This window comes from Tiliqua scincoides, chromosome 1 (genome assembly GCF_035046505.1).
Source record: "Tiliqua scincoides isolate rTilSci1 chromosome 1, rTilSci1.hap2, whole genome shotgun sequence".
Lineage (NCBI taxonomy): Eukaryota > Metazoa > Chordata > Lepidosauria > Squamata > Scincidae > Tiliqua > Tiliqua scincoides.
This window is the reverse complement of record NC_089821.1, coordinates 70,586,798-70,612,605: the sequence shown is the minus strand read 5'-3', so window position 1 is coordinate 70,612,605 and position 25,808 is coordinate 70,586,798. Positions and strand designations below refer to the sequence as shown.

Sequence of the window (25,808 nt, the reverse complement as noted above, 5' to 3'; positions counted from 1 at the left end):
GGGCTTTTCCCATCCCTACCTACAGATGCCAGGGATGTGCCCCTATTTAGCTCTGAGGAATGTTTAGATCTGGCTCATCCTGGCATCACTGTGTAGGAAATGGGTTCATGTTGGAGGGAGGTGGTCTGGGGATGGGAAACGGGGACGCCTCGAAGACTTTTTTAAAATGGGAATTCTCATACATGCAGTGTTGGGGAAGAGCATGACTGCTGTGGAGGGTCTGAGGAGTTGGGGGGGGGAGGAATTAATGCCCACCTGGGCACACATTCTCTCTAACCCTCGTACTGGTGCCTGCTTCCTTACTTGCACTCTCGGTCTAGAATGCCTGCTTCCCCACCTACACGCATTTCTTGCCAGGATGGGAAGGACGGAAAGGGGATTAAAGACCGTGAAGGGTTAACTGATAGGCGCTCAGGGTTCTGGCGCCTGCGGGGTCCGGAGGAGGTCCCCGCTCCCCTTGTCCCGCGTCTGTGCCTGCGGTCTCCGAGCACTTGGATCGCCCCCTCCCGTCTAAGCAGGACTCTCCCCTCCACCACACTTGTGCTGCCCCTCCCTGGCCGGCCTGAGGGCACAATCTTCTGCATGTCCTCAGGCTGCACACTTTCCTGGAAGTCAGCCCCATTGAACTCAATGGGACTTACTTCTGAGTAGACACGCATAGAATGGGGTGTCTGTAGTCGGGGGGGGGGGCTTTCTCATAGCGCCCACTCCCTGCCAGCCTCTCTTGGAGCCATCTTGGCCTTCCACGCCGGACATCCATCCGCGCTCCCCGCCCAGAAGGGACCTGCTCTTGACCGACCCACAGGGATGCGTGTGCATCCCGTGCAAGTCGATGGCAGGGCTCGAAGACCTGCGAGCGCTCCTCGGGCGGGCTCGCCAGGACGAAGTCGCGGTGACCGGCCGAGCCCTCCCGGTGGGGGAAGCGCAGTGCCGCCTTGATTGCCAGGGGGTCGCGCTGGGGAGGGGGGCGCCTCGTTCTCTTCCTCCGCAAAGCGCCCCCAGCCTTGCAAGAGAGGCCAGTCCCAGGCAGGTCAGCCAGTGCCACCCCCCCCCCCCCAGAGGGTAGGATGGGATCGATGCCTGCCATCGCTGGCTCAGTTGGGCCACGGCGGGCCTCGGCTGCCCAACGGGGCAGAGACAGTCCTGGCCTCGGAAGAGCGAGGGGCTGGACTACTCGGTATGGCTGCATGCAACCCTAGCCACACTTCCCTGGGGGTAAGCCCCACTGACTCTAATGGGACCTACTTCTGTGAAGTCCTGCATAGGATTGGGCTCTCAGGCTGCCATCCCACCCACACCTACCTGGGAGTAAGCCCCATCGACTCTAATGGGGCTTACTTCCGAGTAGACATGCCTAGAATTGGGCTCTCAAGCCGCTTCCTAAGTACTTCGGGCTGCCCCGGCAGAGCGCAGCAGGCACGCGCGGTGCAAGGCCGCCTGGGCTGGAGCCGGGCAGCAGCGCCCCCCACTTTGGGCCGTCTCCGTCTCTCCTCCCGGCACCAGCGCTTGTGCGGAGCCGGCAGGGCTGGGTGGCCCCCCTTCTCTCCACCCCGTCGGCGCTGCGCCTCCCCCCCGTGGACGTCCTCCAGGCAGCCGGCCCCTTCCGCCGGGGCTCCTGCTTGGCGGTTGCCCGCGGGCTTCCCTGGCCCTAATGCCACTTGTCGGGCGGGGGGGCGGAGGAGGAGGAGGAGACGCGACCCCGGTGCCACGCAATCGAGCCGGGAAGGGGATCGATGGTGCAGGGAGGAGAGAGGCTGCGCTGCAGGCTGGCTCTGGGCAGTGCCGCTTCCCCTCCCGAAAACACCCCCCTCCTCCTCCCCCCCCCGCCTGCCCTAATCCCCGGCAGCTGCGTGCCTCCCCTCCCCCTCCCTCCCGCCGATCAATACGCCTTTCACTTTTTGCCTCTTGTTTGTTCCGTGGGGAGCGGGATCGATAGGAGGAGGGGGCGTTTCCGCTCCCCCTCGTTGGCCGCTCCTCCTATTAGTCAGACCCGGAGCCTGCGGGCTGACCACCGGACCCCCGCTGCAGCATCCGAGAGAAGGACCGGGAGGACCATCCCAGCCCTGCTGGCCGGCCGGCCGGCTTCCCTCTCAACTTTGGTTCACCCTCCAGCCCTGGCACGGAGGAGCCTGGGAGATCCCCCTGGAGACGGAAGGTAGGGCCCACGAGGGCGCTCTCTGGGGCAGCCCCCTTGGGAAGAAGTGGGTGGCGCAGCCCTGCCTGAGGAGCTTCCCCAGCCCAGCCCAGCCCAGGCAGCCCTGCCTTGGCACCGACTTTGCCAGCTCGCGAGCGATTCAAACAAGTGGCTCCCGAGAGCAGGGCTCCCTCTTCCTCCTCCGCTCGCGATCCTTGGCTTCGCTGGCTCCCCCCACCCCGCTCTTTTTCTATTTGAGGATGAAATAATGTTGACATGCCTTGAATTATTAAGTATCCCCTGGATTTTATTAGCACACGATGCCTAAATGCTGCCTGGATCTGGTGGGGTCTTAACCGGAGGAGCGGCACACGCAGCCAGAGGGAGCGACGGGCAGCTCTGACAGCTGGGCTTGTGCAGATAAGCGGACGGAAGCACCAGGAGGAGATCACTAGTGAGACAAGAGCCCGGCGGCTGCCAGGCGCTCCGGAGGGACGGGGGCCAAGCTCTCCGGTCCGGCTAGGTTTACGGGGCGTCCTGCAGCATCCCGGAGAGAGCGGCCGGTGCCGGGCACCCCAGGCTCCCGCTGCCTCCCCTCACTGGGGGGGTAGCGTGCTGCCTGGTGCCTCGGCACAGATGCCGATTGAGATCGTCTGCAAAATCAAATTTGCAGAGGAGGATGAGAAGCAGGCGGCGAAAGAGGAAGGGGACAAGGAGAGCTTGCTAGAGGAACCCCGGCGGCCACGCCACCGCAACCTGGCTGCCTTTGCCGGGGCCAGCACCCTGCATGGCCTTGGCCACATTTGCCGTTCGGGGCAGCTGGGGGTCCGGCAGGCCCTCTGGGCACTTGCGTTTGTGGCCTCTCTGGCCTTTTTCCTATACCAGGCAGCCCGCTCTGCACTCTTTTACCTGGAGCACCCACACGTCACCACCCTGGATGAGGAGGCCACCCAAAGGATGATCTTCCCAGCTGTCACCATTTGCAACATCAACCGCTTCCGTCACTCGGCACTGACTGATGCTGATATCTTTCACCTGGCCAATATGACCGGGCTGCCGCCCAAGGACCGGGATGGACACAAGGCCTCTGACCTGCTCTACCCTGACCCAGACATGGCCGACATTGTCAACCGTACTGGGCATCAACTTGACGACATGCTCAAGAACTGCAGCTTCAGTGGGGAGAATTGCTCGGCAGAGAACTTCACTGTGGTGAGTACCTGCTCTTCCTGCCCTTCCATAAAACTTTGGACTGAATGGATCGATGCTGCCCAAGTTTTATGCCAGGACTGAGTTTGCATCTCAAGTTTTACTCTGAGAGAGTAGATGTTGCGATGGGTGATGGGACACCAAGTAAGCTGCAGCAAGCAATGGGTGCCAAAGCATGCAAGACAGGAGCGAAAGGAAGGAAACATTGGCTTAAGCAAGCTAAAGGTACCAACCTTCTCGGAGTCTAGACCACTCTTATCCTACTAGGAGGGTTTGCCACATAGCATAAGGAGTAGGGACAGGAAGGGGGGTAGATGGGTGTAACTTGTAAGACTTGAGGACCTAAAGTGCTTAGAGAAGATGGGAGGTGCCTGGATGGCTGCTGAATGTACTTCCAGGTTTCAGTATTTTGTACCCTCTGTGGGCTGGAGGAAAGCTGCTTCTCCCAGCTTCAGCAGGCTGTGCTTTCCCTGGTGCCTATGGCAGCATTGCCAGTGTCCCATTCTGCTATCCCTGTGACACTTTCTGTCATGGCTCTGCCTGCACTATCAGGGAGGCTTCCCACCGGGTAGAATGAGCCAACCCCGCACTTGCTCTAATATTGAGTCTGAAAATCACAAATCCCCGCTGTGGTTTGGGGAAATAAATGTGCTGAGCGGGCGGAATACCTGATGGGACCCTTTTCAGACCATAATGACTCTGGAAATGAGCTGCTTCTCTCCTGCGGACACCAGAGGCTGCTTTGCCTTCTCATCACTCTGTGCAGAATTGGGGGGGGGGAGAGATTGCAGGGCAGGAAGAAACCTAGAGGGTGAGGCTGGGAAAAGTCACCCACGCATGTATGTGAAGACATACACCAAGCGGGTCAAAGATCAGCTTCCTAGCCAGTGCTGCCTCACACGCTTTCTCATGTCTCCAAGACCCTGCCATGTCTGGTGTGGGAGAGCCAAAGGAAATGCAAGGCTGGGAACCCAGGACCACACCTCACCAGGTCCCTACAGGAGTGCTGCCCCAGAGCACTCTTAACAAGGGTAGTTCAAAGTCCCTAGTTGTATGAACCACTTGCAGGCAATGTCAGAATGCCAGGCTGTAGAGAGGAGGGAAAAGCAATGTAAAGCATAGTCTGACTGTGTATACTCTGTGTACGGCATGACCACCTACAAGCAAAATTCAATGCGCAAATTCAGTGGTAAGAAAGTTCTGCAATTTGTATTTGTATTAAGCTTCCCTGACCATGGGAAATCCTGCTCAAATCACCATCATTCCATAGGTTTCCAAGAGTCAAAATATTGCAGTGTCTTGACATGATGCTGGTGGCATTGTTACTGAAATGCAATATTGCGGGGGTGGGGGGCACCAGTGTCTTCATCAGCAGCATGGGGTAGCTGGGGTGTTTAGTACTTAACCCCATGCCATATTCCTAATCAAAATCTCTACCTCCCCAGAAGCTTGACCCACAGACAACAGGGACAACAGCAAATATTGGCAGGTGTGTGTGTGTAGTGTTGGTTGGGAAATGGCAAGGGGCAAAGGGTTAAATTCCCCCTTTTGCCAGTGCTGAAGACACTACAGTTCTGTTCTTAAAATCTCAGACAAGAAACCACTGGGACAACCATTCACAGCATCAACATAACATGTCTCAAGATTTCACCGGCCATTGCTCATGCACTTTCAAGACTATCTTTGCCTCATAAAGGACTAGATGCTTGCTTTAAAATAAATAAATAAATAAATAAAACCTATTGCCACAGGCATGGCTTTCATGTGTGACTCCAAGTCGTATGCCCCAGGATTTCCCCTTAGGGGCAGCACAGCTTGCGAGGGGGGACAGTACCTTGCCTTCACATTTTGGACCATTTCAACAGCAGCCGGGACAGTATCAATATCTGCTCTTGAACATGTCAGGCGGCTGCAGTTCAGGGTTCTGTAGCTTCAACAGCAACTAAAGGAAATTGTCATGGTGGAGTGGAGCAGTTAGACTGAGGAACAGTGTGGTTTGGAAGACCCACTGTGGAGGCAAGTCTAGGTCAGGTTCCCCTTTAGAAAGAGCTGCTGCTGTTCCCACCTCTGATTGCCCGTGGCTGCTCTCTTGCCGCTGAGCTGCCTGCCGCTCGCATCGTTGCATCGCATGATGAATCCCCTTTAAAGATCCTGTAAGTAAGAGCAGTGCTCGGTAAATGATCTCCCTCTATTTAGCGTCACAAATCCACATTCTTTATGGGACGGCAAATTAAGGGGCCGCCGGGAAAATTCCCCGGCGTAAGCATCTCGTGTGCAGTAAAGCCCGGCCGGCGTAGTAAATCTTGGTGGGCTGCTTGCTGAGCTGCAGCGAGCCTCCCAGCTCTGGTCTGACTGCCGTGTACCCTCTTGCTCTGTTGGAACTGTGGTGGGGGGAGTGTTGGGGGGGCTGTACCCTCTGTGATGGACACTGAGCATATCTGTGTACTTGGACCCTGTGCCTCTGACTCAGGGCTGCGCTGAGCAGATTTCCCCTTCCACCACTTGAATCGTACAAGGAAACATCAATCGTCTCTTTGTACTCCACTGGACAGGAGATTCCCTGGCAATCATGCCCTCCCCCTCACCAGCTGATTCTGCTCCAGCCCCTCATCCTTTTCCAGTGTCCATATAGTGGGTGCATGGTGAGACCATAGACACTTTCCTCTAGGCAGGACAGTTGGAGAGTTATTCCCTTTCACACCTTCAGTCCTAGGCTCTCATCCCACAGGCATGGTTAGCCAGTATTTTCAGGCCTGAGCTGACAGTACAAATTCCATCAACAGGACAGGTGATTGGTTGCCCATCTTGCTTGCATTTCAGGCCCCCTGGATCTGCCTGGAGTGGTAAGGTACAAAGAGCTTCTCAAGGATACAAGGTGCAGTTGTTGGAGAGACTGTCTCGGAGAGTGAGCTTCCGCACGTGAATAGGGGGCTGCATTTTGAGAAGGGGGGCAACAGGAGTGTGTGCAGGCATGCAGAGAGGGGAGGTGCAAAGACACAAAAATTGCGTTCACAAGAGCAATTACCCAGCTGGCCCCTGCTCTGCAGGGGTTCCACTTGCAGCACTTGGGATGGAAGAGACTCTTCTGAATCAATGCCAAAATACTTTTGGGGTTTGTTTTTTTAATCCTTTGCTTGCTTGTTTTTTATCCCATCATCTCTGTGCCTGGAAGGCAGTGTGGGACAGGTTCTCAGGTATTAGCAGTCACCACATTTCCCATCAGTTCAGATTTGGAGGTGAACCTGAGGAATTTGGGGGGCACGCTAGTGGGTTGCAGGAAGGCAACTTCCCGTAAGAAAAACATGGACCTTGGAATTGTGATGTGCAGCCACAAGGGAAAAGATGCTAGGGGGAAGGTGCTGGGAAAAGGTGTAAGGCGGGGGGGGGGAGTTCAACCAATCAAAACACTGCAGGTCAGCCTTTCAAGGAGTTGAGAGAGTTGAAGGGGAGCAGTGAAAGAGCAGGGAGAGCTGTGGCCATGACTGAGCAGGTCCATTGGTGGCAGGCCATTGGCAGGATTTTTGTCATCCATTTTGTCATTTGTATTTTGGTGGGAAGGGTGCTTGTTGTGGTAACTTGCTTTTTTGAAGGGAGGGGTTTCTTAGCTGCAGTGTCTTCACTGGGACTTGAAGATGGAAGTGTGCAAGTGAGGGAGGGTCAGAGAATGTAGGCAGATGTTGATCCTGAGATATTCCAGGCATTGAGCTGCAGGGATCCCTGCCTGGTGCATTATTGGCTACACACACAAAGGAACACACATTTTTCCCTCTCTCACCCCCCCCCTCCCTAAATTGCTGTTGCTCAGTCTGGCTTTGCCGCCTCGTTCCCCAGCTGTATAATCAGCAGCACCCTGTCTCGGTGCTGGGGCTGGTGATGACCTTTCCTCCACAATCGTACTTAATAAATGTCACATTTTCCAGCCTATTTTTACTCTGGGTAAATGAGTTCCCTGTGCTGCCTCCCCCTCCACCTGCCGCCTTCTGCCTGCCCATTGGAGCAGCTCCTTGGCCACCACTGTTCGGAGGCAGCAACAGCAATCTATTTCCCCAGCCCCAACTCACACAATTGAGGGAGGGGAGGAAGAGACTGTTGGCAGCCCCACCAATGTGGGTGGCCAGTGGAAGTGAGGGATGGAGGGAGGGATTCCTTCAGGCCAGAAGCAGGAGATGTAGCCTGAGGAGGAGAGAAGGAATCCCAAAAGAATCTTGGGTAGGCAATGGCAAGTTCAGCCTCATCACTACTCCATGCCTTTCAAGAGCTGCTTTGGGGACCTGTTTCCTTCCTGTGTTTTTTGACATCTGTAGTAGGACAGGATGGAGGTGGCAGCTGTCTGTATGCCACAGGCCCATCTCCCTTGCTTGAGTCCCCTGACCCTTTTCCCATCACAAGTTTCAGTCTGGTGGCAGCACAATGCCAGTTCTGCCCTCTTGCTCTTTTTCCTAAACCCAGTTTCCACTGTAGCAATGTATGAGTCTCTGATAGTTGAAGAAGCTGACATTGCTACACTGTGCTTTGTCATGCTGGCTGCACTGTCTCTCTTCTCTGGGTTTGGAAGGAGTTTTCTTTCTAGTCCTGGACTGGCACAGAATGGGTCTTGGTGTCTTGTGTGTGAAATTTCTCTATATCCCATCCAGGATAAGTTCTCTGTCCTATGTGCTCAAATTCCAGAAGGCTAATGTGTTGGTTTGTTATACCAGAAACAACAGGAAGCCATGTGGCACCTTTTAAAATAGACATGTTTGTTGCACTATAGAATTCACCTCATCCATTGCATGACGTGGATGTTATATGCATCCAATGAAGTGGGTTCTGGGTAGTCTACTGGTAGTCTATGTAGCGAATAAGTCTTTAGGATGCTACAGGGCTTTTCATTGTTTGTGCTTTTCGTGGGGTCCACATATGCTGTCCAGGGGTCCATTTGCTGCCAGAACCCACAATTTGTGAGTTACCCTGTTGCCCTGCAGCTAAGATGAGAGGCTAAAAACAGGCCCGCCCCCTTCCTAAACTGTATTTTCTTGAGCACTACTAAGCTCAGGTGGTATATTTCTTCTTCATGGTACATCTGTCTGGACTGCTTCATACATGTGTGTGTATCTCACTCTGAACATGTAAACTCTGTCCCTTAAGAATGGTTGGCAACCTTCAGTCTCGAAAGACTATGGTATAAGCCTACAGCACCCAGTATTCCCAGTCGGTCTCCCATCCAAGTACTAACCATGCCTAACCATGCTTAGCTTCCAAGATCAGACGAGATCAGGCATAACTTGGTCGTATGAGCACATGTGAGGTTCCCTTATGCTGTGTCAAACCATTGGTCCATCTAACTTAGCATTGTCCAGACTGTCAGGCAGTGGCTCTCTAGAGTTTCCAGCAGGAGGCTTTCCCAGTCCTACCTGGAGATACCAGGGATTGAACCTGGGACTTTCTGCATACAAAGCAGGTACCCTGCCACTTTACTACAAGCCATTCCCAATCACCATTGGATGATATGAATGCTCTCTGTGGTGATAAATCTGTGAGGATTCATTCCAACAAGTGAGTCACCTCTTGATCCTGCAGAAAACAAATAAAGATCACACCAAGTGAGAGTGTAGAGAGGTGAATATACAGTTGGCTGTGCTTTCTCTGTGTATTCCCTCCACAACCTTCACTGCTCTCTAGTTTTACTTCCTACCAAGTAAATCTCCTCTGCCAATTGTGAGTCTTCCAAGGCCAGACCAGTCTATTAAGTCTGCATGTGCTATATATTTGCAGCATGCCAAAAGTGAAGAGGCCAGCATCCCAGTCTCTGTTATATGGAGACTGTGCTTTTGTCTGCCCCAAACTTGCAAGTCTGGTATAGAGAGGAAAGGGACAAAAGGGAGCAAAGAATAGCAGTAGCCGCAGAAGGGTTCTTGGCCTTGGCTCTGCAGTGAGAGGAGGCCGGTGCTGTGCTCCATCCATCAGAGCTGCCCGCAGGCTGGGAAACGCTAATAAGCAACCAGCAATGAGAAGGAATCTGCGTCCAAAGCATCTGAATAAGTAACTAGTCCCAGGAGCTGATGCAGCCTCCAGGCCTCTTCACCCCTTCCTCTGCTCAACCAATCAATTCTGGTTCTATGCAAAGATACTTTCTTGGCAGGACATGATCACTGCTCTGTAGCTCCCTGTGTAGCTCACCTCCCCCCCCCCCTTTTGTGCTTTCCCAAAAGGAAGAAAGTGCATCTTCCACTGATGCAGCATCCCACCTGAAGGTTTCAGCACCCCTTAGAGTGGCTTAGTTTTCTTTCTGTCCCTCATCCCACATGTTGTTTCATGTACCTCAATACAACAACTCTTTTCGTGCAGGCTCTTAGTGAAGATATTCCAAGCTCCTGGTTCAAGACCCTGCTCTGGAAACCATCAAGGCTGGGGACCCAGAATCCAACCACTCTATCTTGAACCAAGACCTCCACCATCAACGTTTCTTGGGCAAACAAGCCTCACTGCACACTATTGAGCCAGTGTGGTGTCATAGTGTGAGTGCTGAGTTAGGACCAGGTTCGTATCAATTCTCTAAGAATATAAGAAAAGCCCTGTGGATCAGACCAAAGGCCCATCTAGTCCAGCTTACTGTAACTCACAGTGGTCCACCAGATGCCTCAGGCAGCACACAGACGACAAGATACTTTCATCTTGCTGCCACTCCCCTGCATCTTGCTTTCTGAGGTAGCATTCTGGCATTCTGTTTACTCTCACAAACAGCCAATGAAGATACCAGGCTGCAACTTGGGTTCAACTTGGGCCAGTTTTTTAAACCCAATTTTTAAAACATGAAACCTACTGAACATACCATCTCTCCCTCACCAGTCTGGGGTAGGCAAAAAAAACTGCCATCCACAGCCAATTCAGATGCCAGAGATGATGATGGTGAGCCCTCATGATGATCAACCAGCTAATCTCAGACTGTAATACCTATCATGGCTTGAAACCTGTGATGGAGTTTTCCGCCAGAAATCTGTCCAATCCCCTTTTAAAGGCATCTAGGCCAGCCACCATTACCATATCCTGCAGCAAGGAGTTCCACTGGCTAATTACACACTGAGTAAAGCTATAAAGCATACTGGTGACCTTTGGGGTCAAAAATTCTTAGTCTAACTTACCTCACAAAATTGTTGTGAATATAAAAGATGTCTTGAAGTCATTGAAAGATGGAGGGGATAAAACCACTGTATAGTAAATAAAAACTATTTATAGATTTTGGTGTTGTCCCCTAGGCAGGAAAGACAAATTCATCCCATCAGGACCAAGCATCTTGACTACCCTTTGGTTTGCTTGCTGAGCCCCCCTCTGTTCCTCTGATTGGTTTTCACTGGACCCTATCAGCACCTTTCTGGGTCTTCATTGGGTGAACAGATTTGAGGGATGGACACAGTCAACTCTCCCATGATTTTATTTTTGATGTGCATGCAGTCTTCCCCCACCTCAACATGTCATAAGGCAAAGGGCAATCAGGCCCATAGTTGGGTTTGCTGCCACAGTTGGCAGAAAGCCTGCAAGGGGACAGGTTGCCCTGGGCAACAGGCAGAGTCTGGATGTCACAACTTCTGCAAGTCTCTGCTGGACCTACTTAAAGAGGTACCACCCTCCTGGCCCAAGCTGGCTGGTATCCCCTGCCCAATTTAGTAGCAGCAAAGGCCTGCCCTGTACAGAGCTGAGGGCTATTCAGAGGCTGACCTTCAAGCTATAAGGGACTGGTGGGGCTCCCCTTTTCTACCCCCCCCCATCTCTGCTGAGCGCAAATTTGGCAGAGTTGCTGGCATGGGCCCCACATCTCCTGACAGATATTAATTGTTCCCCAGGAGCAGTTAATTAACTGGGGCAGGAATGCAAGCAGCCTTGGGAGACCGAAAGCCTCATTAACTTTGGGGGGGGGGGAGGAAGGAGGAAGCATTGACTGGAATTGCTGGGGCATTCTTCTTCCAGGGTGTGTGTGTGTGTGTGCTGGGTCAGAATATGCCCCATTGGGCAGGTATCCAAGTCCTTACCACCAAGAGAGAAGACAGATACAAGATACCATTGCTTGTCATCTTGCTTTCCCCTCCTTCTCCAGATTTTATCCCAAGCTGATGAAACTGGAGGAAATCAGCTACACTTGAAGGCGAGAGTCCAGGCCTGGGATAGCAGTGGAGGGGTTTCAAGATACACTGAGTGATGTTAGCCAGAAGGGAACCAGCAGCTCATGAATGTTAAGGGGTACTGAGGGCAGCTGGAAGGCAGGAGAGGCTGTGGGTCAGGAGATATTGCTGACGCTTTGGTTCCTGAACACCAGAGCTCGAGGAGGAGAATGATTTCCTTCCCCAGCACAGCCTAAGAACAAGTGCGGAGGGGAGCAGAGATGCCGTGGGGCCCAAAGACTTGGGATTGTCTCTGTGATTGAGATCAGATTGCTGCCATGCATAAAAAAGCTATCTTCATAATTATATTTAATGAATTGACTTTAAAAGCTCTTACACTCTTATCTGGGTTAATTTAATATTACACACTTAATAAGCCTGCCTGTAATACTGTCAGGGAGTGCGTGAGCCCAGGGCCCAAGGAGCCTCCTTCAGCCGCTCTTCCCACTCAGTGCAGGAGGGCAGCAGGTGTGCGCCTGTCCACTGGTGCCAAGAAGCAACTTCACCCTCCTGCCTACCGGCTGCTCAGAGTCTTATGTCTCTGATTCAGCCCTCTGAGATTGGAGCACAGATTTTGTTTTTGTGGGGCACAAACTCCCAGTACAGGGTTCAAACAGGGAGAGGAGAGCTCCATCGACAGGCACATGTAACCAGAAAGAGGTTGAGCTCAGGCAGACTCCAAGAAGACGTGTTTGATTCCCACAAATGCCTGGCAGGATCTCCCTCTAATAGGAAATTTGCTTTGGGACTTGCACCATGCAAGTGAGACAAACTGCCCAGAATCCTGCTTAGAGGTTTTTCTTTGTTGAAGTCTTAACTGTTCTAGCTCTGGGATTTTCCTGTTGCCCACAGAGAGAGAATTGGATTTCCTGCAGAAATATCACCAGACTTCTTTCTCTGGCACTGCTGCTGTGCTCCAGGGAGAACTGCTGGCTTGGGACTCGTGGAGTAGGAATTCCCTGCCTTATTGTCCATTTTGAATCTTTTTTACCATTTTTTCCCCCCACCTGTCTTTCCTTTGTTCTCAGGCTAGGAGAGAATCACAAGTGTGCTATCTCCCTGCTATGACAACCTATTCCCTTGTACTCTTGTTATTTCCACAAGATGACTATCCTAGTAAAAGTCTTGCAGGACCTCTCTGGGGAACATCCTCTTGAACACCCCATGGGGTGCTGTACCCTTTCAGCTGGAGAGATACTTTTGGGGACATGGATGTCAAAATCCATCATAGCACAACAAGAAGAGCCCCACATTCCTCATGATCACTTTCTAGCCTGGTCTTTCTGCAGCTGAGTAGCCTGTTTGTTCACTGAAAGGCTATCCTACACATACAAAGTCTCTTTAAGGTTGCCAGAGGAATGCTTAGCTGCTCTGCTTTTCCTAGAATCTGACACCTTTTGAGGTCAAGGCCAGAGGCTCCAAGATGCAGAGGCACTATCCTGACATCTCTTTTTGTGTCACTTAACATATGGCAAATGCCAGAAGAGCTCGTTAGGATGGACAACTGATGTTGTTTCGGTTCCAGAGAATAAGAAATAGAGCATTATCTACTCTTAAAAAAAATCAGACTGTTTGGTCTGGGAATATATAAGCTTTTAAGTTACACAGAATCTTTCATCAAGTAACATGGAAGACTTATTTCAGGTAAAATTAAAACGGTGCCCTAGTCACAGAGCTAGAGGGATTAAAAACATACATAGAAAATGGAAGTGTCTTTTTGTTACCATGCATAAGGGGCAGAAACCAGGCTAAGGCTCAATCCTATGTACATTTACCTAGGAGTAATTTCAGTTGAACTCAGTGAGACTTACTTCTGAGTAGTCATGCATAGGATTGTGCTGTACATCAAATAATGTGCCTCTCAATGCTCGATAGCTCCTCTATTTGCTTCCCTCTTCCTGCTTTGCATGTCACAATGGGCAGTGCCCAGAGTGTGCCCAAGGGACCTGGCTCTGCCTTATGGAAATGAGTATCAGCTGGGACTGTTGCATTGCTTGAAAGGAGTATATTGTTCATGGTTTTTAGGCTGACCAGCCTTGCAGCACAAGCGTATGCCTTTCTACTCAGAGGTAAATCCCATTGAGTTCGGTTGGACTTCCTCCAAGGTAACTATGTATAGGATTGCAGCTTTGGAAGCACTTAGAGCAGAGCGAGCTCTCAAATTCCTCATATCTCCCTGGACTCCCTTTATACACCATCTGCTAAAGTCTGATGCATACACGTTTGTATATGAGGCTTACAGCTGAATGTATGGACTATCTCAGCTGAAAAAAAATGATGCTTGAGGCAATGGTGAATGATATGAAAGCTTGGCCTGTGTTAATGGCTGTTTTATTAATGCAGGATAGCATTAGATATTGCAGTCATTGAGGGACAAGCATAGATGTTTGAATTTGCTACAAAATAACCACCTCTCTCTTGGTTTCCACCTGGGCAAGTTTCCCCATGTAGGAAAGGGGCAAGTCAGCACATCACACCTTAGAAAATCAGGTTTGGGTATTTTTTTTTCACCTCAAAAGCTGTCACATGAATTGGCCCTGAACGTGCTCTGTGAGCCTTCATCCCTCCTCTCTCTAAGGCACACAACTCTTTCTTTAGCAGACTACATGATGGCAATGACATGTGTCAATCTGTGGCCGACTCTCACAGGTGTTGAGACAATGAGGATGAAATTCGGGGTGGTGGAGGAGGACACAAGGCTCGCTCCAGACTCAAAAAGGAGTGAGTAGCCTATGTGTTACTGGAGAGAGTGAGAGGAAGGGCATAGAGAGACGTTCTGTGCAAGTGTATCTGTATTGTATTGAATTTGTGCCAGATGTTCCCAGCTGTAACTGTGGGCTGAATCTTTGTGCTCGGGGGTTCCTGGCACTGTCGTCAGGGCGCATTTTGGTGCCAGGTGCCACCAGTTGTAAATGTGTGGGAGGTGACCATATTTCCACACCGGGGGTTCCAGAGCTCTCTGGAACAGAGTGTGTGGTGGTGTCTCTGTCATTAGGCACTCCACCCGGCGTTGCGTGGAGAACAGAAGGTTTACAGAGCTGCGCTAAATGATGCAAATGGTTTGAGGGCCGTAAAGAGGGACGGTTTTATGTCAGACGACTCTATAAAGCACGGCTGCTCTGCCATTGATGAGATATTGGGCTTTATTTATAGAAGGCTGTGATTGCGCTAGAGGCCAGCATACTCTGAACGCCAGCCAGGGCCTCGGGATAGGAAGGCGGCTCATTTCCATGCAGCTGCCGTCTCTGCTTTCACACATTAAAGGGGAAAAATTAACAAGTTTGCAGCCAGTCAGGTGGAAAAAACAATAATTGTTTAAAACCATGTTCCCCCCCCCTCTAAACCACAGACTGCCCAAGACTTCTAACATCATGCGGCACCAAGATAACAAAAGGCCAAAAGGTCAAGTCAGACCTAGCAAACCAGAGTCTGGGCTGGCCTCTCTCCCTCCCATTCTTCTGTGCATTGTGCTGGTGTTGGGCTCTAAGCTGCCAGCCCAGGATGAGTAGCATATGTACAGGGCATCTGGGTTAAGCACCCTGCTCCCCCTCCTATGTGGCCAGGAGTTCCCAATGACAAACCACAAAATCACATCACTGGCTATAGCACCGGGAAAGCTGGGGTGTTCCAGAGAAAGGAAGCCATTCCTTCAACCCATTCACCCTCTATCGCAGATCAAAACTGCAAATCTATTATTTATTTAAAAGGTTTTTATCCCACCATTCCTTTGCTGGAGCAGATGCCCAAATCTATGCACACTTTCCTGGGAGTAATCCTCATTGAACAGAGCAGGTTGTACTACTGAGTAAACATGCCTAGGATTGCACTTTAAAGAAATGGTGCAGACAGTTCCAAGAATCAGAGGAAGCTTCTGTCCCCATGACCCAAGCGTGACACTGACGGGGGGGGGGGGGGCGGTTCCCTCCATGTAGCAAATATGAACAAAAGGCTTCCCCCCCCCTCCGGGAACTCCCTTGGAAACCTGAGAAGGACTTTTTGCCTATGATGATTTATACCGGCATACTTTTATTGACAAGAATAATTAAGTTATGACTTCTTTTTTTAAACTGCTGACAACTACCCCCTAGATTCAAGAGACCACACCCAGGCTGCCTTAGCTTCATTATGTGCTTTCAGACCATGCCCTGAAACAGTGCATACATTTTCAGCACATGTGCCCAATTCATGCTGCCCTTCCTGCTCAAAATGAAGGGGGGAGGGGAAAATGCAAATCAGATATTTGTGCATTTTGTCCACGTCATGCAGTACCTCCATCCCTTCACCAACATGGCTATTATTGGCTACATCAGGCCAGAGGAGACAATGTAAAGGAGCATCCAGCATTTTATTTTATGTTATCTTTATTTTAAAATTTCAGTTATATAAATACACAGGGATTTATCCTTTCTGTTGCATAATATTGATTCCTGAATCCAGTATAATGATACTGTTTCCCTACAGGATTTTAGCAGTGACCTGTGTCCTGTTGCTTGCTGCCAGCTTGTTCGATCCTTGATTTTCTAAGGATGTTCACTCCAGCTCATAGGTATCAATGGGGCTGGGATTCCTTTTTGCTGGCTGTGCTCCCAGGATGCTTCCAGTCTTCTTTTTAGCCCACCAATTCCAGTTGAGATATCCCACTTGCTTTCCCTCTTTGGATACTGAAAGCTGAGAGGGAACACCCAAACTGTCTGAACAGGGCAGAGACTCTTGATACTTCTTTAAATGCTCCAGTCCAGCCTGCCTGGCCCTCCCCATGACTTTGTTCAAATTCACTGTTAGTAACTGCATTTGCCTTCTGTAGGGCAGGAATTCATGCCCTGTGGTAAGACCAGCAGTCCTGTTTGCTGCCCTGTCAGAAGAGCTTGTGAGAAGCCGCTCAGAACGCCAGGGAGGGACGGACACTGCTCTGTGAAAGCAGTTGGAAGCTCTGTATTAAATGCTAGTCTTCAGGGGATGAATTGAGAGATTGGAAGGGTGGAGGAGAGCGAGGCCGAGAGACCTCATCAAGATTTTATGAACGGGCAGGGGAGTCGCGCCAGTCCTTTGCAGGTGCTTGCACCCATTTGGAGTTTGATCTCATTGCATTAATAAGCGCTGCCTTATCTCAGTCTGTTCGCTTGTCTCTGCTCGTCTGTGATAGGAAGGGAAGGAGATTGGTGCTCGAACACCCTGGCTCGAGGCTGGGATTCCCCATCAGATCACTAATGAAATGGACAGTAGCTCAGTGACCCATCCAGCTTATGAATGGCTTGGCTTTCTCTCATGGTTAAAGAACTGCACTTACCGAGGGAGGGGGGCTCAAATTGCAGACCTCAGACAGCTAGTGATAAAAACAGAGCCACTGTTAGACCAGAGTGTGCTCAACATTGCGTCCTGTCTGCAACAATGCCCAGCCTGGTCCCAGATGCTGAAAAGGAAAGTTCAGGGGGAAGAATTATGGATATGTTTTATTGTATTTCGATTTTGTTTTGTGTTGCTATCAATCTTGAAGCTATTGTGAAAGCTGCTGAATAAATAAATATGTAAAGATTCAGTTCCCTCTAAGGCTCTCCAGTCTTGCCCATCAAAGCTTTCTGAGCAAACGGCCCCACTCTTTCTCTTCCTCACTCTCGCAAGAACATTCTTCGCATTCATCATTTAGATGAGTTGCTTTCCATGAATGCATTGCACCCACCTTGAACCCATTTGTGTGACTGGCTTCTTCTGACTCCTTGGAGGAATGAGCTTTACAAAAGATTGTTTGACAATTTTTTTAAAAAGAATAAAAATGCATGGAATATCATTTTAAAACTATATATAGTATATGTTTCAAGTTAAATGTTTAGACAGATTTCTGTCTTGGCTGCTGCCTCTTCACCATCTTGTAACTTGCTCCTTTTGGAATTATGCTAAAGTGTTCCCAGCTGAGCCAAAATGGAGGAGGATTGCATTGGCTAGGCCAGTTAGGAGAAGTATGCAGCCTCTTGGGATTCAGGGTAGGATGAAAAGTTAAAAGAGAATGGTGGTTACCACCATTGTGATACTCGGCTGTATCCTTAGCAGTGAGATACAAGTTAGTGGGGAAGGGTGGAAGCTTCTTGCTGAGGACCATACTCCAAGAGGGGGTTCTCTTGACCTCTCCCCCTATCCTCAGAGATGGCTCAATTGGGTCCACTGCTTCATGCTGCTTCCTGACTGCACCCCAACTCACCACTGCTGCCTTCAAGTGCACACACCCTCCCCCCAAAAATGCTCCTTACCTCCTCACTGCACACTGTCCTCACACAGGGTTTAACGATTAAAGGAAACAAGCTTAAACTTTTAAACCTTTGAACTTTAAATGCCATGTGAGTACAGAGCGAGGGGAGGGGTAGGAAAGCTCTCTGTACTCACAGGGCATTTAAAAGGACATGTTCCCTTTCAACTTTAAACCCTGTGCAAGGACAGAGTGAGCGCAAGGAGGAAAGTGGATGATCCTATTCCAGCTTGCTTTGAGCGAGTGCTGAGCAGATCAACATGGCTCACATCTGCAGATAGTTAGAGGGAGGCAGTGACAGGGTGAAGGGTACCCCAAACCCACCCCGGCCCCCCAGACACAAACCGCATCAGCCACTGGGCCAGCCCTGCCTATCCTCAACATCCCCAGACATCCCACCAATCTCTTAGGACTCACAGAGAGCAGCTGGGGCCTTCCAGAAGTGGCTATGGCAACACAAGGCGGAATGAGATTATAAAACCTTGTCAATGTGGACATAACTCTATCACTGCTATTTTCCACTGCACACAAAAGCAAAGGGACCTATATGTGCTGGTACCTTGCAGAGCTCCAGATATCCCAGTCATTTTATGTATGGTTTTAATCTGGTTTATGACCATCTTTCTGCTACAATTGTTTTATGCCATTTCTTTTTCTTATAATGACTTTATTACTTTCTAGAACAAACAGCCAGGTAACATGCACAATGACACACAACAAAAACGGTTATTACTAGAACAGCAGACAGTGATGCAAGACTATCAAATTACAATCACTGAGACCAGGGTACACATTTGTCATCCAGATTACGGGTCCCCTTATGGGAAGAAAAGTGGGATAAAAATTCAGTAAATAAAAAAATATTCCCTGATAATAGATTATTGGCCTCCAAAGCAATTTATCATATATAGCCCATAAGTGGACTTTTTATGAAGTGTCAGATTCCTTTCATGTCTGGTTTGCATCCCGTCTGTGTGTGTGTGTATTGTTGTTTTGGAAGTGTAACTCTGTTAGCCACTCTGAGCAGTTTTTACCAGAAGAACAGAGTATAATTTTTCAAAAAGAGCTACTAAGTGCAAGTCTGAAACCAAGCAAGCCTTGAAGTCCCAAGTGGCCATGCACAGAAAAACCATTATGGCAAGAGCAGCCTTAATAGGGTGAACAAATCCTTCCCATGTGCTTGGCTACTAGTCTCCCGCACTGTCCTAAAAGGGGTCTTGGTGGCAGGAGAGGGAATTGTCTATTTTAAAAGACAAGCCTGTGCACTAAACATCAGAACCGTGCTGAGTTCTGGAGGAAACACTGTTGCTTAGAAATCTTGACTTCAGGGGTCACTGGGACAAGTGACGCCACCATCACCCCTTTCAGTTGACTTATCTCTATTGTTGCCAGTTGTTTGATGTGTTAAGGGCTTAGCCGCTCCTTCTTCTTTATGTCTGACAGATCAAAAGCTTGCCAAAGTTGTTCCAATTCCAGGTATTGCTTTTCCTACTTTGTCTCCTCTGTTAATTATCTTGTAGCAGTTTTATCCTCTGTCTTTGTCTCCTTTATAAATTGATGGCCTAATATTATTCTTACATTTTTCACAGCTTGCAGTGCTGCCACATCTCCTTCCTGTTTCGTTGACCTGCTCTGCACAGTGTCTTCCCCCCCCCCCTAATTCTGCGATGGCCTTTTGTTTTCAAAAGTGGGGTTACCACAGATGTGCACCGCACTCCATAAGTGGACGCATCACGAGCTTATATGGAAGGGCGCTGAAGCTATTTTCTGTATTTATTTATTTTTATCCCTTTCATAATTGCTTGGAACATCGCGGTTGCTTTTGACAGCCGCAGCCCATTGATCTGGCGTTTTCAGGGAGCTGGCCACAAGGACTCCCTTAAATCTCTTTCCTGAGCCCATCATAACTCTTCACCCCAAAGAAGGATTGCTTTTCCCAGTGTGCCTCACTTTGCACTTGCTAGTATTAAATTTAATCTGCTCTTTCACTGTCCCCTTTCCCAATTTTATGCCACCCTTTGTGAAATTCCCTCAATAGTCCATCTTAGACTTAAACATCTTGGGTAAATGTATATCATCTGCACATTTCCGACTGCCCTTTACTGTCCATCTTCTTTTCTGGGTTATTATTGAACATGCTAAGCTAAGCAGACCCTCTGTGCACCCCATTGTTTACTTCTCTCCAAGATGAAAATGATAATAGATCCTTGCCCTTTGTATTTTATCTTGTAATCAGTTGCTCATCTATGAAAAGGAGCCCTGATGCTATCTCACTGCTACTTAATTTTCTTAAGAGCCTTCCGATTCAGGACTCACCAGGAGAAGTTCTGAGAAAATTGCTTTCCCTTGTTGCACCCTTCCACCCATTTTGTTCTTCTTCTTCTTCCCATTTTGAGTGGGAACTTCCTTATTCCCCATTCCCCCCTTAGCTCTTACCACTTCTGCACACTCCATAAGCAACAAATGCTGGCGCCACAATATTGGGAACTTCCTTTCTATTTGGTGGCTAATTATTTTAACTGGACAGGAACAGGGGTGGCAGAGTGCTCTGCAATGTGGCAACCTTTCCACATGCCATGGTGCAGTACTAGCTCAGTGACTACTGGCCACGTGTGGCACTCAGGCATAGACTCTCCAATTCCCCCAGACAGGAAGAACTGTGGGTTCTGCACATAATTTGTTGCTTCTCAGATTGTGATTCATTGTGGGTTTGAAATCACACTCATCCAGGTTCAGTGTGCAGTCTGTGGAATTCACAGAAGAATTCCAAATATTGCAACTGTAATGAAACCCACATTCCTCCAATTGGGATGAATTATACAAGTTGGAAAAATTTCCACAGCTATGCTTTATTTGGTGTTTTGTTTTGTTTTTTGTTTGATTCTAGAGGTTTTTCTTGCAGACTTTGGAAGTGTTAGTTCAGCTTTTATTCTATTCTATTGGCATCCTTCAGTCTTGGAAGACTATGGTGTCACGCTCTGAATGGTGCTTCTGGAACAGAGTGTCCTCTCCAGTGCGCAAAGCCTGGGTAAAGTAGGTATGGAGGATAGGCTGTTACCCATGCAGCAAATCCCCCCTCTCCACATCGCTGAAATGGTCCAATGGAAAGGCAGAGGCCAATACGGTTGGTTCCAGCGACGTCACAGGAGTTGCCAGAACATGACTGTGTTTAGCCATGAACTGCCTCAGGGACTCCGGCTCTGGATTTTGCCTCAAGGTTGACTCCTGAAGCCTTTTCCATAACTGGATGTAGCCACAAGGCAGTGGAGGTTTGGGATCAGAGTTTTCCTTCTCTCAGCTTTTATTCTGAAGGACTGGAAATTGGGGGAGAAAGTAAGGAATGTAGTAAAATAAGGGAGAGCAAGAAAGAGAGGAGAAAAGGGAGCTGACCATGCAGTTGTGCTAAATGGAGGGGAAAAAATCTCAGCTTTGGAATTTCTACCAACATTTCCTCAATTTTTCTATCAAGAACTGCCGATGCATTTTCATTACAGCCATGGGAATTAGAAGCTTGCATTCTTAAAAAAAATTCTAAGGATTTGATTCATTCAGCATAAGATATTTGGCACCCTTGAATCACATCTATACATTTAGGTTTCTTGAGTTCCACCTAAAACGCATCGGCCAGTTGCACAAGTACTGGTATATATTTAGCATCTCTATTGTCCCTGCAGGCACTGGTCGCAAAATGACCTGGTAATAAAGGGTCTTTAGGACATGAACAAATGCACAGCATGATAGTTACCTTTGTGCTCTATCCTTATTATGTATTATCCTTCCTCCTGGCCGGGATGAGTACACCAAATTTTTTCCCTTGCATTCCCCATCTCGGGTTCCACACGGAGGGGCAGGTCACTGGCCAGAAAGTTACAGGAAGAACAATGCACTGAGATCTGGGATATCATTTGTCAGGGTGCTCCAGTTAATCTTGCTACTCTTCGAGGAACAGAACTAGGTGTGATACAGAAGCCTTGATTTATAATCCTTACTAGTTGCTTGGGCCGGCAAGCAACTAGTCTCTGTCTCTAGAAGAGACATTGAATGGATCAACACTTCCATCCGATTGGAATAGAGTGATTTTCTGAGGCAGAGGGGCTGGAGAGTGACATATAGAAAGAATGTGTACTGACCCTATACTAAGCGATGCTTGTGACCTGCGATTGGAGATAGACCCATCTTAGCGGCTGCCACTGCCCTTGAAACCAACAGCGGGGGGGGGGGGAGAGGGGGTGCTGCAGAATTGGAGCACCATGATGCAAGTAGGAGCCTGATTGATGCAACTGCTAATTATCCCCTCTCCATCCAAGGCTCTCCAGGCCACAGATGCTGTCAAAGTATCCCCAGCAAGGGAAGGGTCCCTGCTGTGACAGCAGCTTTGCCATATTCATGCCCCATGATGACCCCTGACTTCCTGTTCTCCTCTCCATATGTCTGTCTATCCACAGCCTGGTAGCTACTAATAGCCAGCTCTGTTGTGCTGGGAGCACAAAGGTGATAAATAATCTCCAAACAGAACAATTAAGGCTGCATGTGGTGGCCTCTTAGTTTCGCCCTCCCCCCTCCCATCCCCACCAGCTCTTGCGCACGGCGTCCGGGACTCCTACGGCAGCGAGAATCCCTCTTCATTAATCAAAGATCAGCTACAATTACACTCACTAATTATTTGCAAAGACTCTTTTGTATTTTCTGTCTCTCCAGCAAAATGCTGATTGGACTCTGCAGAGGTTCCACTGCCCTTGGAGACTGAGGATGGGGGAATGAGGGTGGGGGTGGAGGAGCACTCCAGAAGAGCCCAATCTTTGACCTTAACTACCCATCCAGTGACACTGCTAAGTAGACAGGTCTGCTGTGGTGCACAGAGAGATTGTGCATGCGCAGAGACACTAAAAGAGACTCACAGGGACTGCAGGCCAGGGTGCGATCAGGCCATGGTTTGGGAGGGGCTTGGGGCAGGTCTGTTTGTTTAAAACTATTGAAATTCTGTATCAAGAAACATTATTTTGTAAACTCAGTTTACTACATTGAGCTAAATGGTATATAACTGTTTAGATTGCATAATTCTGCTTCTACTGGCTGGCTGAATTGAGAGACAAGAAATTTGGCAGATTTTTCTTCTGACCACAAAAGGAAGATTCTGGTCTCTTCTGCAATGTCACTATGCAATGCTCATACATTTTCAAGCATCTTTCCACAATCATAAGGGCTAGAAGCTTGCTTTCTTATTAAAATGAAAGCCAAGGTGCTCAGAGTTGTTTGGCCACGAGAGAACACATTGCTGCTATGTGCCTGTATATGTACATATACCACCTATCTCTTTATATGCAGGAGGTCATGTATGTATGTTTTTGTAGCTTTTATAAAATATTTGGAAAGATTGCAGAAAATGACAATAAAAATGAGCAAGAGTTTAAAGCATCTTCCCTAAGGGGAAAGGTTGAAGCACTTGGGGCATTTTAGATGGGGGGGGCAAAAAAGACAGCAGGAGGGGGGTAAAGACAGAGCTTTGTAATGCACAGTGCGGAGAAAGGTGGATACAGAGAATGTTTTCTCCTTCTCCCATAATACTAGAACTTGGGGGGGGGGTCACCCCAATGGCAGATCTGCCATTAATGGAAAGGGGCAAGTACCCCGAGCACAGAGCCTCGTGCATCTCTAGGACCGTGTGGAAACCTCTCTGAGACTCCCAACACGGAAACTGTGCTTGCAGTTTGCTGCAAGTGCGGCTTAAGAGCCCGGGGAAGCTTCAGTAGGCTTCCATGGTGAGTCCTGGAGTCGTGCGAGGCTCAGTGAGCTCCAGGTAAGTGGGGGGGGCGGATTTGCAGAGGGGGCAGTAACATCATGCCAGAGGCTGCAATTGCGAACCTTTGCCCCGGGGTGCAGGGCTGGGGGGGTCCGCCACTGGGTCATCCCATGAAAGTGATTTGCAATATGTTCAGGGCAGACAGAAGGAAGGTCTTCTTCATACAGCTCATGGTTATTCAATGGAATTCATTGCCACAAGATGTGATGGGGTCCCTAGCTTGGAAAACTAGAAAATGGAATTAGACAAATTCACACATTTATCAATAGTTATGCCTCCATATTCAGAGGCAGTATGCCTCTAATACCATTTGCTAAGGGGGAAAGCAGGAGAGGGTTGTTACCTTAATGCATTGCTTGTTAGGTTCCCAGAGGCTTCTAGTTGGCCACTGTAGGAAACAACACTAGATGGGCCCTTGGACTGATTCAGCAAGGCTCTTCTTATGTTCTTCTTTACTATTTTGAAGTTCACGTAGGCCACTTAGAAACAGAAGCTGTGCTTCTGAAGCCTCCAAGGACGCAGCCCGTGTTGAACTTCCTCTCTAATCTGTGAGCTATCCCCAACTGTGGCTCTGACATACATAAAGGTACGCTTTCCATACCCAGTACGGCAGATCTGAGTGCCAGGCATCACATTCAGCCCTGCCATTTTGATGGAGCACCACAAGCTCTCTGGTAACAACCTTGCCCCACTGTCTTGATTGTCTTGCCCCACAGTGACTTGATTGCACTCTGTAGGACTAGAGCAGCTTGACAGGATCATAGGTGGAATTGTGGCTCTTTTAAAATGGGCTAAGCCAGAAAGCAGGCCACGTGTTTTACAAGAAGGGTTGTAAGGAATGTCAGCAGTGTTTCTGTGTGTTGTAGTTGTGCGTGGAATTTATTTGTTCCCTTTGAGCAATGTTTTGGTGCAGCGGGCTGGTTACATTTGCTTAAGCAGTCTCTGAACTACAAGGGGGGATGAAATGGCTGAGCATAGTTCTCTGAATCTGATATCTGTGGAGTGCCCACACCATGGGCCAAGAAAGCATACATGGGCATGGTCAATGAACCAAACGGGTTAGGGTAGGAATAGGGCAGGGATAGTAGGGCATCTATGCTGTGAAACACTGAGACTGGGGCTTTTCTCCCCAAGCCTGGTATAATACTTATGGCACAATCCTATCGGGCCTCTGGCAGACAACAAAAGGGATATTACAAAACAGAGAATAAGGCTGCAATCATATGCACACAGTAGACTCAACACAATCAGACTTACTTCTCAGTAGACCTCCATAGGATTGCACCATAAAATGACAATAAAATTAAACAAAGAAATATGAAGGCGAGATTGCAAGAAACCCAAAATGAGGGTCATCCTACTAAGACCACTTCCAGGGCATGAGATGAGACCCTCCAGCATGGAGAGAGGCAAGTGGAAATTAGGGGGAGAAGCAAGTTCCACGTCTGTCTTCCCCCCCTGCACACAAAGCTTGGGATGTCCTCCGCTTCGCAGGACAAAGCTCATGCACAGGGGGCAGCATTTATGTTGTCTGAGTAGAAAATGACCCCTCCTCAGGATAAAATAAAGGTCCTGACTTTATCGCTCTCACTCTTCCCCATTCTCCTCTGATCTCTTCATGCTAGCCTCTGCCTCTTCAGTGATGAACAACTTGCCCCACCCTGGCTGTGACCACAACAAGACTGTGCACTTGTTCTGCTGCCTGAGAAACCCTCCCTCAGCCCGACACTGCTGGCACCACTCATACCTCTCAATGCAGTGATGCTTCCCTAGGAGAGTTCATTTCTGCACAGCGGCCTCCATCCCCCGGCACAGGAACTCCCCCTCTCCCCCCACACTGTTTGCCTGGCTCTGGCTCCGACATCCTGTTCTCTTATCGGCTGACATGGCCTTAATTAACTCTGGCCTGATAAGCGCAGCTGCTCCTGCACACGCACCATCCTGCCATGAGTACACACACACACACGCACTCTCTCTCTCTCACACACATACACACATGCGCGCGCGCGCGCACGACTCAGGTTGATCCTGTGATTGTGTTTGGTGCAGTGGGATGAGAGGCTGTGCACTGTGGTGGTTCAGGGGAAGAGAGTGGTATGCTTAGGGGTGGCTGGCAATCGCCTCCTGAGTTCGTCTTTGCACAAATGCAACCAGCCTGCATTTGCAAAGAAAAAAAAAGAATCCACACCTCCACATTTCACAAATACAGTAATGTGCAAAATAGAAAATGTGTGAATAAATAGCCTCATAGCTGCCATTAGTGGTGCAAACACACATTTAATTGAAGTACTG

General features: G+C 49.2%; 1 protein-coding gene across 1 annotated transcript in view; it reads left to right on the top strand.

Moving 5' to 3' along the window:
• The first annotated feature begins 1,572 nt into the window (after positions 1–1,572).
• The window catches only part of ASIC4 (acid sensing ion channel subunit family member 4), a 96,032-nt gene continuing 71,796 nt past the window's right edge, over positions 1,573–25,808 (top strand). The window contains exons 1-2 of the mRNA XM_066611571.1: positions 1,573–2,155; positions 2,449–3,346. Of these exons, the coding sequence (XP_066467668.1) occupies positions 1,734–2,155; positions 2,449–3,346 (1,320 nt within the window). The 5' untranslated portion in view covers positions 1,573–1,733. The remainder of the gene's footprint in view (positions 2,156–2,448; positions 3,347–25,808) is intronic.